The sequence below is a fragment of the Nicotiana tomentosiformis genome, chromosome 2, assembly GCF_000390325.3.
Source record: "Nicotiana tomentosiformis chromosome 2, ASM39032v3, whole genome shotgun sequence".
Classification (NCBI taxonomy): Eukaryota; Viridiplantae; Streptophyta; class Magnoliopsida; order Solanales; family Solanaceae; genus Nicotiana; species Nicotiana tomentosiformis.
The window spans coordinates 71,588,577-71,608,146 of NC_090813.1; the positions used below are offsets into that span (position 1 = coordinate 71,588,577).

General features: G+C 37.8%; 1 protein-coding gene across 1 annotated transcript; it reads right to left on the minus strand.

The window, feature by feature from the left end:
* Nucleotides 1-2,666: 2,666 nt before the first annotated feature.
* LOC104120263 (uncharacterized protein At4g28440-like) lies at nucleotides 2,667-5,599 on the minus strand. Its single transcript, XM_009632011.4, has 2 exons — nucleotides 5,082-5,599; nucleotides 2,667-3,093 (listed from the first exon to the last, which is right to left on the minus strand). Exons 1-2 carry the CDS (start codon nucleotides 5,374-5,376, stop codon nucleotides 2,906-2,908), a joined length of 483 nt encoding a protein of 160 aa, XP_009630306.1. The 5' UTR covers nucleotides 5,377-5,599; the 3' UTR covers nucleotides 2,667-2,905.
* Nucleotides 5,600-19,570: the final 13,971 nt, after the last annotated feature.

The window sequence follows — 19,570 nt, forward strand, 5'->3', positions numbered from 1 at the left end:
CTTTAGTGCAAATACAGATAATTTTTTCCATATAAATTGAATGTCTGCTAGTTTAAGTTGTGAAGAGTCTAATAAGAGTATCAGAGTTGTGGAATAATAAACTAATTCAAGCATCTGCAGTGATGCTAATGAAGTTTCCCCCCCTTTAATTTTCCGTTTAAAGAGGCTATCATATTCAGATGTACTTTGCTGATGAGACTCGGCGCGGAGTTTTAAGAGAGAAAAAACTTTTGAAACTTGTAGTTTTAAAAGTTTAAGGATAAAAGTTTTGTGGAGTTATGACATTTGTGTGATTATAAAAGTTTTTCATTAAGAGTAAAATGAAGTTTAAAGTTGAATTATTTTCAATTGTAGAAATGTGTCATACTTTTTGAAACAACCTAATAAGGAAAATGTGTAATTTTATTGTAGTCATAACGCTTTAATAGGAGTTATTGTTTTCATCCTGTAGGCTGTAGCGGATTGAGTTGAAATAACCAAAACATGCCTAATCTTTTTAAAGCACTAAGTATGATATTTTGCGTCAAAAAATATTCCACTTATTTTATTTAGTACAATCACTCAACCAGTGCAAGCTATCTTCAAGCTATGACCCACATGCCGGGGAGACCTAAATGGCGTATGGTTTCATTTATTGGTTTGGGTCTTCGAGCCAATTAACATTAAACAAGCAAGCAAACAGGAACAAAACCCCAAACGTCAGTATGTATCAGTGTGCATATTGCAAAATTAACCGCACTCAATGTTTACACCAATTGTAAGTCCGAAATATGTCTTGCATATACACTTTTATCACATAACTATATTAAGTGAGATGCATCCTTAATAAATTGTTTGATTTAATGTAACACGGCTTATAGAGTAAGTATTTTTCATGCTTCAACACATGAGGGAAGTTTCTCTGGAACAGTTTCCTCAATGATTTTTCTCTGCAACAGCCACTTAACGTGAGATACGAGGCAGCCATTTAAGAACCATTATAACATAAAAACAATAATATAATAGGAACCCAGAGGGAGATAGACTGTTCCGCCCAGTTACTTTGGCACGATTTAGAAACATTATAGCAGTATCACCATAACGAAATTGATCAGTTGCTTGACAGCTTGTTTGGACGGTGGTTACCTATTGTATTGTATCGTATTGTTAATTTAATTTAATTGTAGGTCAAATATATTGTCAGCCCCTTAAAGTTGTCCTCACTTTTTACTTAAAAACTTTATTTTAAGTGTGTTTTATTTGAATACTCCAACCATATCTCAAATGTGCCATTTAAACACAAAATTCATAAGTAGCCAACCATATAAGACGCGTGTAATTCACTCGCCAAAGCGACGAATAAAAAGGGACATGTGGATTTAACTTGGACAAATTAAAAGAAAAAGAAGCTTTTTAACAAGAACCCTACGCCACCCTTAGTCATCTTCCCCCAAGCCCCGCCCCCTCCTTCCGTCTTCATCTGCCAAAAGGAAAAAACACAGGTACCCGCATGTCCTCTTTCTTTCTCCTAATCTCCATACCCAATGAACACACCTACCACCATTTTCTTTCTCCTAATCTCCACACCCAATGAACATTATTGACTGAAATTGCTGTCATGCTCTTAATGCTGCTAACTTTCGCAGCAACAGCGACAGTAACGATGACCTTTAAATCAAGTGTTCTGAAGATGAAACGAAAAGCAACAGAGGAATAGTAAACTACCACCATTAGTATTCCTGCACCCAAAAGTACCGTATTTGGGGAAGGGAGAAGTTTATGTCAATTTTTTTCTTGCTTTTTACGTTGAAAATCTCTTCTTTTAGCTAACTGGAGAAGAAAAAATTTGAGTTGAGAAAAAAGGAAAGAAATAAAAAAGAATAAAATGTTTGGAATTTTACCGGCGATCTCCATTAATTCCGGCAATAAAATTTAAGACAACAAGGTGATGGTGGTGAACCGGCGGAGGTAGAAAGAGAGAGGAAGGGGGTGATGTGGACAATGATGTGCCAAAGAATAGGAGGTAAAAGAAAGTAAAAAAATGAAAAATAGAAATATTGATATCTCACGCTCTGGAAAATAGTGTAATTCACGTACTATGTCACATCATTAAGTTGTGTTTAAATGACACATTTGAAATATGGTTGGAGTGTTCAAATGAAACAAACTTAAAATAGAATATTTAAGTGAAAGTGAAACATCTTTAAGGGGTTGTCGATGTATTTGGCCTTAATTGTATTGTATCGTTATCTGTCGTGGATTTGGTGTGGTGACATCATTACCTTACTTTTTCCTCTCATCTTGCCCTTCTTTATTAAATAATCGTATTTTATCCTTAAAGTTTTTATATAATAATTCTAATTTATATCGTTTTTTTAGTAATGTTGCAAGTATTCTTCCTACTGTTGGTGCATGACATCATTAAACGTTGTATTCATCAAACAATGCAATACATTATGAAACGACATGTAACAATCATCCAAACAAGCGGTAAGAAGTTAAGAGTACCCATCTTTAAAATCTTAACAAAGTTTTGGATTTCTGAGATTGGTGCATTAAGATCCATGGAGGATGCAAATAAATGGTTTTGAGGTGAATCCCATCACCGCAGGCATCAGTCCAATAAGCCCCTCAGGAACAAGGAAAACTACAAGAAGAAAATTGCTAGAGGAACATAACACAAGATATATTAGAAAATGTACTGAGGGCAAGATATATTAGAAAAAGACTCATACTAACACCCACCTTAACACTCTTTATAAGGTGAATCCTTTTTACAATGAACTGATATTAGATTAGTCCTACCACATGTTAAGCATCTTCAACGCAATAACTAATTTATTGAGTGAGATTCGTATACCAAAAACAGATAGCCACAAAAGCAAATTTACCCAATACCACCCCCTTAGTAATGTAAAATTCACTTCTATTCTTCGACATTCACCAACTCGTACTCAACCAAGGATAAATTGTTTTCTTCATTGACCACAAAATTTGCAGGCTCAGCAACCTCAACACGGCCCCATTTATCAACAGCTAGCCTCATAGACCCCTTAAACATGTCAATCTTAGCATTCCGAAGTATGATTGTGGTATCTGGCTTCATCATGTCAACTGCAAAGAAGTCAAGATGTTACCACATCAAAGAAGTAAAGTTCATTCTCTATCCCTTAAGAAAACGAGATTAAATTAAGGAAATCCACAATTCCAAAATCATTTGGGTGCATCAACATCACAAGAACTAGGTGGAGGAGAGCACGCTCACCACATTACTTGTAAATGCTATGGCTACCAAAAAAAAAAACTTTTCCTTTTTGGCAATTTAGGAGGAAAAATCTGATCATGTGTATTACTCAAATGTGAAGAAACAAAAACAAAAGATGCAAGGAAAAGGAAAAAAACTGAAGGAAACACACCCTTAATCCACAAAACCACATTAATAAAACTTGATTCTGTACTAAATATCAGGTTAATCTGCTTCAAAAAAATCATTAAAAATTATAAATAGCAAACACTCAAGACATATTTACATGGTGCATAATTCTAGTCAACCACCTTAATGAGCTTTAGGATCAAACAATATTTCATACTAATGCTGCCTGCAGCTTCATGCTTATATATCTCTTGGACTACTATATGGAATAGTCACAGCCATGAATACCTTTCCAAGTAATGTAAACTTCACTCTACAAGCAAAAGGTTAACTAATACTTCAACTTGATCAAGGAATTGGAAATGCTTTTATGTATGGGAGAAGAAATATTAACATTTATTACTTCAGCTTGCCATAAATTTTGAACACTGCAAACATTAAGGTCTAATCTCAATAAGAGCTTTTTGTGAATTTCCATTTACTTTCTACAAAAAACAAAGTAGAGGTCAAACAGGAAAAGTTGCTTAGTAGCCTAAGATATGAAAATTTTAGAGATGAGTATTGAGCCCATACAGAAAACACCCAAGTGGTGGGTTTTCTGCATTTTCACACTTGAAGGTAGTCGCTGTTTAACATATTAACTTAATGATATCTCGCCTTTAAATCTGATCACCTACAATCATCTAATCCGTGCTACTCGTCTGACTTCTTCCCAAATTTTTGGCTACCCACATATCCCCTTGAATATCAGCTTCTCAGAATCCCTTATTACTTCATGCTCACAAAAATCACTTCCTCGCCTCCACCAGTCAATCCTCACTACTTCTTTCTAACCCAGCGCCACCAAAAGTACCAAAAAAGCAGCCAAATCAGACAAACCAGTAAGAGAACAACATGTTTCTTCCATATGCAATGGTGCAACCTTTCTCAATACAAAAATATGAAAGCTTTCTGCATGTGGAAAGAAACACTGAAATGACTGTGCTAAGGTTTCATTAACAAGTGAGGGTCGTAGGAGGTAGGGTTAAAGGAGTTTCTTTTTGGTAACTAGTGAGAAGTGAATAGTATATCCAAAACAGTTCTTTTTTTAGGAGGGGTTGGAGGGGGGGTTAAAATAAATGAAAAGATGGAAATGTGCTTTTTGAACTCAAACTTTGTCTATCAACTTCTGCCTTAAAGGTGGAAAAATGAAGTGCGCCAGCCACACAGACTCATCTAAGAAAGCCAATATGGATAATGGTATACTCCTTCAACATAATTCTAACATGACATGGTAACATACTAATATTCCACCACACAATCCCTGCACCCAGGAGTTCAACTGTGACCATTTCCCAATTTGCTCCCTTGGTGACTCGAACCTCCAACCTTATGGTTGGTTTGTGGAAGGTCATTACGAGTATTTATCCGTCCCTTGTCCAAATGCTAAGAGTCAAAAACTAACACAAATACATCTCTGCTCCAGAAGTAAAATGATGATAAACTGGCACATTAAAAATGCAGATCCACAAAAATAAACACTTAAAAATACACTTTTAGATCCCCCTAGAGCTACATTTATAAATGCATTGCAATAAAATAGTTTTATTTTAAATCACAAACCACCCGCACAATAACCATAATCTACAGACCACATAAAATTAAACAGATTAACAAAATGTAAAAAATAAAAGGTCCAAAATTGCAACAAAAAAAGGTGAAAACATCAGTAAAGAGAAGGGGAATAAACCTTGATCGTTACGAGCAGTGAAAAGGATGGACCCAGATTCATCCCCAACAAGACATTCGGAGATGCGAGTGTTCTGTTGGGGTCGTGCTGGCACACGCAACGATGATGATGGGTTCCTAGGTTTCTTGCTGAGTATTGTGTTGGCATTCACAACCTTAACAGTCAGATTGTGACCACTTGTTCCCGGTTTCAACTGATCCACTTTTATGAATACTGGCTTTCTCATCGCTGGTTTTGCTGCGTTTGCTGCTCCACCGGCGTTAGCCTGTTGTCGGTTGCCCGATCTGCTTGCCATTATTTGGGATGGAAATTGATGATGACGAGCAAAATTCTTTGATTTGTCTCTGTAACCCTAACCCTAATATTGAATTCAGAGAATTAGAGGAAATGGAGGAGTACGTTTTGAACGGGATTGCTGAATGGTTTCCCGTATGTGGCGTTGAAGCTACGACAACAGCGACGTCGTTTCGGTCTCCCATAAGGCAACTGCCCCTTTTTGGGTGTTTATTTTTTCTTTTTCTCCTTCTAAAGATATCCTTTTGGTATTTGATTGCAAATGGAGTAGTATTTAATATGTTGCACCACTTAACCATTCATTTATGATATTGATAATGAGGCACAGTGAATCATTTTTAAATATGCCAAAAGACAGTGCATAAATTTTGTCAATTACTGATGGTAAAGCTTAAATGCAATTTTTTTTTATATCATGACAAACTTAAAATAAGTCGATCAAATTGTCTCGCATTCACAACTTACCCTTTAAATTGAGATGATTCACTCAGTTTAGTATGAAATTTTAGTTTGTGTTTCATTACCCTCTTTATTTAAAAAAAACATCACTTGATTAGGCCATGAAAACAAAATAATCCAACTTACACGTGGGTGTTAATTACACAATTTAGTAGTAGTGTGCCCCTCTTATATTTAGGTTCTTAACTTTTGTTAACAGAGCTCTCACAAAAGGTACCTCAAATATTGAGCAAGCAGAAGCAATATCAAGACATAGTACATATAGTTGTCTAGTTGTATAAAATATAGTTGGTTATGTGTCTTTGTCCTTTTTTTTTGTTTTTGTACAGAATTAGTTATGGCCTTATGGGTCTTTGTCTCTTTGTCTTTCCCCTTTGTTTGTATAAGTAGAGGTACATATACCATGGACAAAGACACACGTTCTGAGAGAAAGGTGAAAAAATTCCTTTTGCTTTCATGGTATCAGGAGCAGGTGCTCTAATTTAGAGATCATATTTCTCTATCCTTTGTTCCCCCCCCCCCCCCCTCCCTCCCCCAAACCCTTTTTTTTCTCCTTTATCTTTCTGTTCTATCATTTCTTTGTTATGGCTGTTGCTTCAGAATCTGGTATTTCATCTGGAGAAGTCACACCCGAGACTATCCTTGATGCTGTTGTTGGGAATACCACAGTAGTAGCTTCAAATTTGGTGGATGGAACTCATCCATATTTTCTCAACTCTTCTGATTCTCCTGGAATGAACCTTATTAATGTCAGTTTCGATGGAACCAATTATGGAAATTGGAGAAGGGGGAGGGGGGGTATTAATCTCTCTTTCTGCTAAAAACAAACTAGGATTCATCCATGGTTCATGTCAAAAACCAGTTGAGAACTCACCTCTGTTTGCACAATGGAGGAGATGCAATGACATGGTCATTGCTTGGCTGTTAAACTCCTTAAGCAAGGATATATCAGAAAGTGTCATTTACTCTCAAACATCTGAAGAACTTTGGGCTGAGCTAGAACAAAGATATGGCCAAGCTGATGGTGCAAAGTTATTCCAGCTGCAAAGAGAACTTAACAACATTTTGCAAGGAACAAATGATGTTGCAACATACTTTACCAGGCTCAAAAGAATCTGGGATCAAATGAAAGTTCTTAATACCTTCATGGCTTGTGGATGTGAGTGCAACTGTGGAGAAAAAACTCACAATCACAAAATGAATGAAGATCAAAAGCTAATCCAGTTCTTTATGGGGCTCAATGAGGGATATTCTGGAGTAAGGGGAAATATCCTCATGATGAAGCTCCTTCCTTCCACAGCACAAACTTATTCAATCATTTTACATGAAGAGTCTCAAAGGGAGGTACATTCTGGTCACTGTGTGTCGGTTGAGCCTAATGCTTTCAATGTTAATACACAAAAAACTAATAATGTGTACAAGGGTGGAAATTATAACAGTAACACTGAAGTAAGGAAAAATAACTCATGCTCTTACTGTAAGAAGCAGGGACACCAGAAAGATAAATGTTATAAACTAGTTGGGTACCTATCGTCTTTCAAGTTCACTAAGCCAAAGAGAAACTTTGGAAATGTTCAGGCTAATGCAGTAGTGATTGAGGAAGGTGAAACATCAGGAGAAGGAGCAGTTATCACTCGAGGTGTTGCACCTAGCCTAATGAATCCACAGGGGTTCACAAAAGAATAGTGTGAGCAGCTGATTCAGATGATACAATCTGTGCAGGATCGAAACATAGGTACTTCAGGTTCTGATGCTAATGCAAGTGCCAACTTTGTGGGTAAATGTACTGCTTTTCACACCTTTATTTCTTATTTTACAACTATCACATCCAAGTTTTGGATAATTGATTCAGGAGCCTCACAACATATGACTCATGATAAAACACTTTTAAACAATTTCAAACAACTCCCTTTCCCTATTCAAGTTACACTACCAAATTCTTATAAAGTCAAAGTGTACAGTTTAGGAAGTGTATTAATTTCACCTGAAATTGAATTGCATAATGTTCTTTATATTCCTTTTTTCAACCATAATCTTTTGTTTGTTAACCAATTGTGTAAGCAGCTAAATTCTAATGTTTTGTTTACTAAATCTGAGTGTCTTGTACAGGCCCCTTCTCTGAAGAGACAAATGGTACTTGGTGAAGCTTTTGCTGGTTTCTATATGTTGGAAGTTGATTCAACTAAGTCTAGAGTGTCCAATGAGCCTTTCTTTCCTTTCCATAAAAATCATGTGAAGACTTGTAGTACAACCAACCCAGAGTCTTTTGTTTATCACATATCATGCATTAGAACCCCACAATAAAATGGGGTAGTTGAAAGAAAACACAAACACTTATTAGAAACATGTAGAGCTTTATTATTCCAGTCTCATTTACCAAAAAAAATTTGGGGTGATTGGTTGCTAACAACAACTTACTTGATTAATAGATTCCCTTCAAGAGTTCTAAATAATAGATCACCCTATCAAGTTTTGTTTGGTAAATTGCCAGATTACTCTTATTTGAAGCCTTTTGGTTGTTTATGCTTTGTCTCTACTCTTTCTAGAAATAGAGATAAACTACAATCTAGAGTAATTCCTGGAGTCTTCTTAGGTTACCCTTTTGGAAAGAAAGGATATAGAATTTTGAACATTCAATCGAATCATGTATTTGTTTCTAGGGATATCAAATTCTTTAGAGTCTATATTCCCTTTTTCTTATTCCACTCCTATGTCAAAATTGTTTCCAGCCAGTTTTCCTGTCTTTGATGACGGAATGCATATTTTTTCTTCACGACAGGAATCTAATTCACCTAATGTAACTACATCAGGTGTTATTTCTTTATCATCTTCCAGTCCTAGAGGCAAAGATTGCCCCATTGTTACTCTGACTACATCTAGAGTTGAATCAGCTCTAGCAGATGGGCTACGCAGATCTTCTAGAGAGCATAATGCACCTAAATATTTATCAAACTACATATGCGATGCTGCTTATTCAGTAATTTCACCAAACCCACCTTTTACCCCGTTTCACTCTTACTCTTTTTCTGCACCTTCTCAACCAAATCAACAGTTTGTTAACTCTATATGCCAAATTTCTGAGCCAAATTCTTACTAAGAAGCAACCTTTCATTCCGGTTGGCAAGCAGCTATGGCAAAAGAACTTGAGGCATTAAAATCCAATTGCACTTGGGAAGTAGTTTAATTCCCTTTTGGAAGGAAAACATTGCCCGGCAAATGGGTGTACAAAGTTAAAGTCAAATCTGATGGAAGTTTGGAAAGACTCAAAGTAAGGCTAGTAGTACGAGGAGATACACAACGAGAGGGAATAGACTACACAGAGACATTTTCACCAGTGGTGAAAATGACAACTATCAGATATTTGTTAATTGTTGTAGTGAAGAAGGGATGGAACTTATACCAGTTAGATGTTAATAACGCCTTCTTACATGGCGACTTGGATGAGGAAGTGTTTATGAAGTTTCCACCAGTAATTGCACCTCCAAGCTCTTCCCATATCTGTCGTCTTTGCAAGTCCCTCTATGGTTTGAAACAAACATCGCGCCAATGGTATGCTCGACTATCCTCTACTTTAGGATCCAGAGGTTTCACCTCCTCGGTCAATGACTACTCCTTGTTCTTCAAAATATCTAGGACTCTAATGACTATATTAGCCGTATATGTTGATGACATTCTCCTAACAGGAAACAATCAAGAAGAAATCAGTGAGATAAAATCATTCCTTGATTCTGAATTTCGAATTAAGGACCTAGGAGAAGCATGTTATTTTCTAGGTATGGAACTTTTGCACTAGCTTGGAGGTATCATTTTGACTCAGAGAAAATTTGCAATTAACCTCATTTTTGAGTTTGATTCTCTACAATCGAGACATGTTTGCACTCCTCTTGATTCACACATTAAGCTTACTGCTGATTCTGGTGAGCTTTTGCCTGATCCTACCTTTTATCGGAGGCTCTTAGGGAAGCTAAATTTCCTCAAAAATACCCGACCAGATCTATCCTTTACTATATGGACCTTGAGTCAATACATGCAATCTCCGAGATCTGGACACTATCAGGCAACTTTACATACTCTTCGATATGTTCGAAATGATCCAAGTTTGGGACTTTTCTTCTCATCCGAGCCTTTATTCTAGATTTTGGGTTATTGTGACGCAGATTGGGCATCTTGCTCGGATACTCGAAGATCAGTTAGTGGTTTCTTCTTAAGCATAGGTGGATGCCCCCTCTCCTGAAAATCGAAGAAACAACAAGTGATTTCTTTCTCTTCAGCAGAAGCTGAATATCAATCTATCCGACGTTTGGTAGCAGAACTTTCATGGATTGCTCGTCTTCTTGCTGACATATCCATTTCCCCTTCGCTTCCAGTCTCTGTCCATTGTGACAATCAAGTTGCGATTCACATAGCGAAAAATCTAGTTTTTCACGATCGAACAAAGCACATCAAAATTGATTGTCACTTCGTCCGCAAAAATTGAAGGGGGTGTTAATAGAGCTTTCACAAAAGGTGCCTCAAATATTGAGCAAGCAGAAGCAATATCAAGACATAGTACATATAGTTGTCTAGTTGTATAAAATATAGTTGGTTATGTGTCTTTGTCCTTTTTTTTTGATTTTTGTACAGAATTAGTTATGGCCTTATAAGTCTTTGTCTCTTTGTCTTTCCCCTTTGTTTGTATAAGTAGAGGTACATATACCATGGACAAAGACACACGTTCTGAGAGAAAGGTGAAAAAATTCCTTTTGCTTTCATGGTATCAGGAGCAGATGCTCTAATTTAGAGATCATATTTCTCTATCCTTTGTTTCCCCCCTCCCCCTCCCCCAAACCCTTTTTTTTCTCCTTTATCTTTCTGTTCTATCATTTCCTTGTTATGGCTGTTGCTTCAGAATCTGGTATTTCATCTGGAGAAGTCACACCCGAGACTATCCTTGATGCTGTTGTTGGGAATACCACAGTAGTAGCTTCAAATTTGGGGGATGGAACTCATCCATATTTTCTCAACTCTTCTGATTCTCCTGGAATGAACCTTATTAATGTCAGTTTCGATGGAACCAATTATGGAAATTGGAGAAAGGGGAAGGGGGTATTAATCTCTCTTTCTGCTAAAAACAAACTAGGATTCATCAATGGTTCATGTCAAAAACCAGTTGAGAACTCACCTCTGTTTGTACAATGGAGGAGATGCAATGACATGGTCATTGCTTGGCTGTTAAACTCCTTAAGCAAGGATATATCAGAAAGTGTCATTTACTCTCAAACATCTGAAGAACTTTGGGCTGAGCTAGAACAAAGATATGGCCAAGCTGATGGTACAAAGTTATTCCAGCTGCAAAGAGAACTTAACAACATTTTGCAAGGAACAAATGATGTTGCAACATACTTTACCAAGCTCAAAAGAATCTGGGATCAAATGAAAGTTCTTAATACCTTCATGGCTTGTGGATGTGAGTGCAACTGTGGAGAAAAAACTCACAATCACAAAATGAATGAAGATCAAAAGCTAATCCAGTTCTTTATGGGGCTCAATGAGGGATATTCTGGAGTAAGGGGAAATATCCTCATGATGAAGCTCCTTCCTTCCACAGCACAAACTTATTCAATCATTTTACATGAAGAGTCTCAAAGGGAGGTACATTCTGGTCACCATGTGTCGGTTGAGCCTAATGCTTTCAATGTTAATACACAAAAAACTAATAATGTGTACAAGGGTGGAAATTATAACAGTAACACTGAAGTAAGGAAAAATAACTCATGCTCTTACTGTAAGAAGCAGGGACACCAGAAAGATAAATGTTATAAACTAGTTGGGTACCTATCGTCTTTCAAGTTCACTAAGCCAAAGAGAAACTTTGAAAATGTTCAGGCTAATGCAGTAGTGATTGAGGAAGGTGAAACATCAGGAGAAGGAGCAGTTATCACTCGAGGTGTTGCACCTAGCCTAATGAATCCACAGGGGTTCACAAAAGAATAGTGTGAGCAGCTGATTCAGATGATACAATCTGTGCAGGATCGAAACATAGGTACTTCAGGTTCTGATGCTAATGCAAGTGCCAACTTTATGGGTAAATGTACTGCTTTTCACACCTTTATTTCTTATTTTACAACTATCACATCCAAGTTTTGGATAATTGATTCAGGAGCCTCACAACATATGACTCATGATAAAACACTTTTAAACAATCTCAAACAACTCCCTTTCCCTATTCAAGTTACACTACCAAATTCTTATAAAGTCAAAGTGTACAGTTTAGGAAGTGTATTAATTTCACCTGAAATTGAATTGCATAATGTTCTTTATATTCCTTTTTTCAACCATAATCTTTTGTTTGTTAACCAATTGTGTAAGCAGCTAAATTCTAATGTTTTGCTTACTAAATCTGAGTGTCTTGTACAGGCCCCTTCTCTGAAGAGACAAATGGTACTTGGTGAAGCTTTTGCTGGTTTCTATGTGTTGGAAGTTGATTCAACTAAGTCTAGAGTGTCCAATGAGCCTTTCTTTCCTTTCCATAAAAATCATGTGAAGACTTGTAGTACAACCAACCCAGAGTCTTTTGTTTATCACACATCATGCATTAGAACCCCACAACAAAATGGGGTAGTTGAAAGAAAACACAAATACTTATTAGAAACATGTAGAGCTTTATTATTCCAGTCTCATTTACCAAAAAACATTTGGGGTGATTGGTTGCTAACAACAACTTACTTGATTAATAGATTCCCTTCAAGAGTTCTAAATAATAGATTACCCTATCAAGTTTTGTTTGGTAAATTGCCAGATTACTCTTATTTGAAGCCTTTTGGTTGTTTATGCTTTGTCTCTACTCTTTTTAGAAATAGAGATAAACTACAATCTAGAGTAATTCCTGGAGTCTTCTTAGGTTACCCTTTTGGAAAGAAAGGATATAGAATTTTGAACATTCAATCGAATCACGTATTTGTTTCTAGGGATATCAAATTCTTTAGAGTCTATATTCCTTTTTTCTTATTCCACTCCTATGTCAAAATTGTTTCCAGCCAGTTTTCCTGTCTTTGATGACGGAATGCATATTTTTTCTTCACGACAGGAATCTAATTCACCTAATGTAACTACATCAGGTGTTATTTCTTTATCATCTTCCAGTCCTAGAGGCAAAGATTGCCCCATTGTTACTCTGACTACATCTAGAGTTGAATCAGCTCTAGCAGATGGGCTACGTAGATCTTCTAGAGAGCATAATGCACCTAAATATTTATCAAACTACATATGCGATGCTGCTTATTCAGTAATTTCACCAAACCCACCTTTTACCCCGTTTCACTCTTACTCTTTTTCTGCACCTTCTCAACCAAATCAACAGTTTGTTAACTCTATATGCCAAATTTCTGAGCCAAATTCTTACTAAGAAGCAACCATTCATTCCGGTTGGCAAGCAGCTATGGCAAAAGAACTTGAGGCATTAAAATCCAATTGCACTTGGGAAGTAGTTTAATTCCCTTTTGGAAGGAAAACATTGCCCGGCAAATGGGTGTACAAAGTTAAAGTCAAATCTGATGGAAGTTTGGAAAGACTCAAAGTAAGGCTAGTAGTACGAGGAGATACACAACGAGAGGGAATAGACTACACAGAGACATTTTCACCAATGGTGAAAATGACAACTATCAGATATTTGTTAATTGTTGCAGTGAAAAAGGGATGGAACTTATACCAGTTAGATGTTAATAACGCCTTCTTACATGGCGACTTGGATGAGGAAGTGTTTATGAAGTTTCCACCAGTAATTGCACCTCCAAGCTCTTCCCATATCTGTCGTCTTTGCAAGTCCCTCTATGGTTTGAAATAAACATCGCGCCAATGGTATGCTCGACTATCCTCTACTTTAGGATCCAGAGGTTTCACCTCCTCGGTCAATGACTACTCCTTGTTCTTCAAAATATCTAGGACTCTAACGACTATATTAGCCGTATATGTTGATGACATTCTCCTAACAGGAAACAATCAAGAAGAAATCAGTGAGATAAAATCATTCCTTGATTCTGAATTTCGAATTAAGGACCTAGGAGAAGCATGTTATTTTCTAGGTATGGAACTTTTGCACTAGCTTGGAGGTATCATTTTGACTCAGAGAAAATTTGCAATTAACCTCATTTCTGAGTTTGATTCTCTACAATCGAGACATGTTTGCACTCCTCTTGATTCACACATTAAGCTTACTGCTGATTCTGGTGAGCTTTTGCCTGATCCTACCTTTTATCGGAGGCTCTTAGGGAAGCTTAATTTCCTCACAAATACCCGACCAGATCTATCCTTTACTATATGGGCCTTGAGTCAATACATGCAATCTCCGAGATCTGGACACTATCAGGCAACTTTACATACTCTTCGATATGTTCGAAATGATCCAAGTTTGGGACTTTTCTTCTCATCCGAGCCTTTATTTTAGATTTTGGGTTATTGTGACGCAGATTGGGCATCTTGCTCGGATACTCGAAGATCAGTTAGTGGTTTCTTCTTAAGCATAGGTGGATGCCCCCTCTCCTGAAAATCGAAGAAACAACAAGTGATTTCTTTCTCTTCAGCAGAAGCTGAATATCAATCTATCCGACGTTTGGTAGCAGAACTTTCATGGATTGCTCGTCTTCTTGCTGACATATCCATTTCCCCTTCGCTTCCGGTCTCTGTCCATTGTGACAATCAAGTTGCGATTCACATAGCGAAAAATCTAGTTTTTCACGATCGAACAAAGCACATCAAAATTGATTGTCACTTCGTCCGCAAAAATTGAAGGGGGTGTTAATAGAGCTTTCACAAAAGGTGCCTCAAATATTGAGCAAGCAGAAGCAATATCAAGACATAGTACATATAGTTGTCTAGTTGTATAAAATATAGTTGGTTATGGGTCTTTGTCCTTTTTTTGGTTTTTGTACAGAATTAGTTATGGCCTTATGGGTCTTTGTCTCTTTGTCTTTCCCTTTTGTTTGTATAAGTATAGGTACATATACCATGTGCAAAGACACACGTTCTGAGAGAAAGGTGAAAAGATTCCTTTTGCTTTCAGAGTTGAGATGCTTCACTTAGATCAATACAACAATTAAGAACATGCAAAGGTCAAGATTTGCATCTCTAAATCATGGTTCATTAAAATTAAATAATAAGTTTGTTTATTCTTAATCTATGCAAAAAACCAATAGTCTATATGTATTCGTCTGTAATACTTCATTTTAACATCATTTAATTGAGTATATAGTTTAAGACATTAATGAAATTTGTTTATTATTATACAAGTAAAAGTAACAAGATGAAGATGAAAGAAATCTTTAAGAAGTTACTCTAGCTTATAAAGAAGATATCGTATTAAAATTAAAATTGTTAAATGATTTTTAATTCTAAAAGATGTCTTTAGATTCGCACACAAAAGTCGTTAGATATGCACCTCACAGTCATTCTTCATCAAATAATAATCTTTTCTATATTGTCACGATCCAAATTCTAACCTGTCGTGATGGCGCCTATCTCGAAACTAGGCAAGCCAAAAATCTCAGTAAACCACAATATCTTTTAAGTTTGAAAATATAATATTTAAATAAAATTCACAAATCCTACAAATACCGATACAACCACTCCCAAAATCCGGTGTCACTTAATACATGAGCATCTAATATGATTACAAATCTGGAAAATACGATCCATAATAGTCTGAGACCAAATACAATAAATAAGGAGATAGAGAAGGAGAGACAAGATATGCGAAACACGGCAGCTACCTCAGAATCTCTGTAAAATCAGTTGTGCGAAAGAATCAACACCCGCTATGCCCGGAAACACCTGGATCTGCACACGAAGTGCAAGGTATAGTATGAGTACAACTAACTCAGCAAGTAACAATAATAAATAAAGAACTGAAGATAGTGACGAGCTACACAATTATAGTTCACTTTCAGTAATTCCAACAAAGAATAGACATGCTTTCAAATCCGACAGTTTAAGTCAAATCAATTTATACAGTTCAAACTCATGTAATCCGGATATAAATCCTTCAGAGATTTCAAAACAATGATAGATATCAACCAAGTGCAACAACAAATGCAAAGCAAGTACATCCTCTCAAGCAACAGTCACTCAGCTCATCACAACAGCTCAACCACTCGACTCTCGGCCCTCATCACTCACACTCAATGGGTACCCGCACCTATTGGGGGTGTACAGAATCCGGAGGGGCTCCTACAACCCAAGCGTTATAATCTGCACGGCCAACTCACGTGCCATAGTATCAATATCTGGATCCGCACGGCCAACTCACATGCTGCACGGACAACTCACGTGCTATAATATCCCGCATGGACAACTCACGTGCTATAATATAATATCTCATAATCAGGCCCTCGGCCTCACTCAGTCACAAATCTCTCCAGTCTCTCAGGCTCTAATAATCATGAAATCAGCCCAAACAACAATGATATGATGCATCAATAATGAATAATAGAGACTGAGATAAAATAAATAAGTAAACTGTGACTGAGTACAAAACAACAATTAAGCAGATAGTTTAATATGTACACGACCTCTGTGGGTCCCAACGGTACCAACATGTAGCATGAACATGGTTTATAACATAATTTGCAGTCAAATCTCTATAACACAGAGAGAGCATATAGCTAGCAACAAGTTATACAATTTTATAGTTTCACGTAATGGACCAAGTCTCAATTCCTACGGTGCACGCCCACACGCTCGTCACCTAGCATGTGTGTCACCTCCAAAATACTCACATAATCCAATAAATCGGGGTTTCATACCCTCAGGACCAGATTTAAAACTGTTACTTACCTCAAGCCATGAAATTCTTATTCTGCAATGTCCTTTCCTCGTGAATTGGCCTCCAAACGCCTTGAATCTAGCCATAAATAATTTATTTCAGTCAATAAAATTTATTGAAATTAATTCCATAAGAAAATGCTAATTTTTCATAAAAATCCGAATTTTAGCTCAAAAATCGCCTGTGGGGCCCACGTCTAGGAACCCGGCAAAAGTTACAAAATCTGAAAGCCCATTCAACCACGAGTCTACCCATACCAATTTTACCAAAATCCGACCTCAACTCGACCCTCAAATCCACAATTTAAACCAAGAGATTTTTCTAATCTTTCCAACTTAATACATCTATTAAATGTTAAAAATAACCATGGATTAGGGTATTTTTACCAATAATGAATTAAGAACACTTACCATGTTGTTTTCATTGAAAATCTTCCAAAAATCACCTCTTCCCGAGCTCTAATCCGTCAAAAATGGAAGTCCCATTTTCAGAACTTAAACTTTCTGTCCAGACCTCTCTTCTATGCGATCGCGGACCAAGTCACGCAATCGCGAAGCACACATTTCCACTGCCAAAAATTGACACTATGCGATCGCGGATTATTTCACGCGATCGCGCAGCACAAAAGAGACTGCCCCTAAATTTGGCCTTTTGCGAACGTGGTTGACTCCACGCGAACGCAGAACACTGCCTCTCAAACCTACGCGAACGCGTTTAGACCCACACGATCGCGTAGAGTAATTTCCTCCCCTCATCCACTTCTCAAATCCTTCTACGCGAACGCGACCTTATCCATGCGCTCGCGAAGCATAGCTTAATACACGTACGCAATCGCGGTCCTTCCTCTGCGACAGCATAAAACAAAAATATCCCTGCCCCAAATAAGCTTACGCGATCGCGGATGGACCTATGCGATTGCGTTTAAGGAAACCAGAAGAAGGCAGCAACATATATCAGCAATCTCACCAAGGCCAAAAATGATCCGTTAAACCCCCGAAACTCACCCGAGCCCCCCGGGACCTCAACCAAACATACCATCAAGTCCTAAAACATCATACGAACTTAGTTGAAGTCTCGAATCACATCAAACAACGCAAAAACCACGAATCGCACCTCAATTCAAGCCTAATGAACTTTGAACTTTTAAATTCTATATCTTGTGCCGAAATACATCAAATCAATCTGGAATGACTTCAAATTTTACACACAAGTCATAAATGACATAACGAAGCTATTCCAATTTCCAAAATCGGATTCTGACCTCGATATCAAAAAGTCAACCCACCGGTCAAACTTCCCAAAAATTCAACTTTCGGCATTTCAAGCCTAATTCCACTACGAACCTCCAAATAATTTTCCGGACACACTCCTAAGTCCAAAATCACCATACGGAGCTGTTGGAATTATCAGAATTCAAATCCGAGGTTTTTACACATAGGTCCACATCCGGTCAAATTTTCTAACTTAAATTTTCAATTATGAGACTAAGTGTCTCATTTCATTCCAAATTCCTTCCGGACCCGAACCAACTAACCCGGTAAGTCATAAAACAACTATAAAGCATAAATTGAGCAGTAAATGTGGCAACGAAGTTATAATACTCAAAACGACCGACCGGGTCGTTACATTCTCCCCCTCTTAAACAAACGTTCGTCCTCGAACGGGTTTAGAATAATACCTGGAGTCTCAAATAAGTGTGGATATTTGCTCTGCATCTCCTGCTCAATCTCCCAAGTAGCTTCTCCGGCTGGCTGGCCTCTCCACTGCACCTTCACTGATGCTATGCTCTTTGACCTCAGTTTTCTAACATGCCGGTCTAAAATAGCCACCGGCTCCACATCATAAGTCAAATTACCACCCAGCTATACTGTGCCGTGTGAAGCCGTTCCTGAATCACTTTGACCTTCTCTAAAGAATCCTGAACCAAGTCAGTACCCAATAGCCTAGCCTCACCGGGCTCAAACCAACTCACTGGAGACCAGCACCGTCTCCCATACAAAGCCTCATACTGAGCCATCTGAATACTCGACTGGTAGCTGTTTTTGTAAGCAAACTCCGTGAGTGGCAGAAATTGATCCCAAGAACCCCCAAAATCAATGACACAGGCGCGTAACATATCCTCTAATATCTGAATAGTGCGCTTGGACTGTCCGTCCGTCTGAGGAATGAAATGTTGTACTCAACTGAACCTGGGTGCCCAATTCTCGCTGCATTACTCTCCAAAGCTGCGATGTAAACTGCGTGCCCCGATCTGAAATGATGGACACTGGCACACTGTGTAAGCGAACAATCTCGCGAATATAAATCCCAGCCAACCGCTTCGAAGAATAATTAGTACCAACTGGAATAAAATGCAGAGATTTTTTAAACCGATCTACTATCACCCAAACAACATCAAACTTTCTCAAAGTCCGTGGAAGCCCAACTACGAAATCTATGGTAATACGCTCCCATTTTCACTTCGGAATTTCAAGTCTCTGAAGCAATCCTCTCGGCCTCTGATGTTCATACTTTACCTATTGATAATTTAGACACCGAGCTACATACCCAACTATATCCTTCTTCATCCGCCTCCACCAATAGTGCTGCCTCAAATCCTGATACATCTTCGCGGCACCTGGATGAATGGAGTACCGCGAACTGTGAGCTTCCTCGAGAATCAGCTCACGCAAACCATCTGCATTAGGCACACATAGCCTGCCCTACATCCGTAATACACCGTCATCTCCAATAGTGACTTCCTTGGCATCACCTTGCTGAACCGTTTCCTTAAGGAAAAGCATATGTGGATCATCATACTGGCGCTCTCTGATGCGATCATATAAAGAAGAACGAGAAACCACACACGCCAAAACTCGATTCGGCTCGGAAACATCCAATCTAACAAACTGATTAGCCAAGGCCTGAACATCCAAGGCTAAAGGCCTCTCTGCTACGGTAA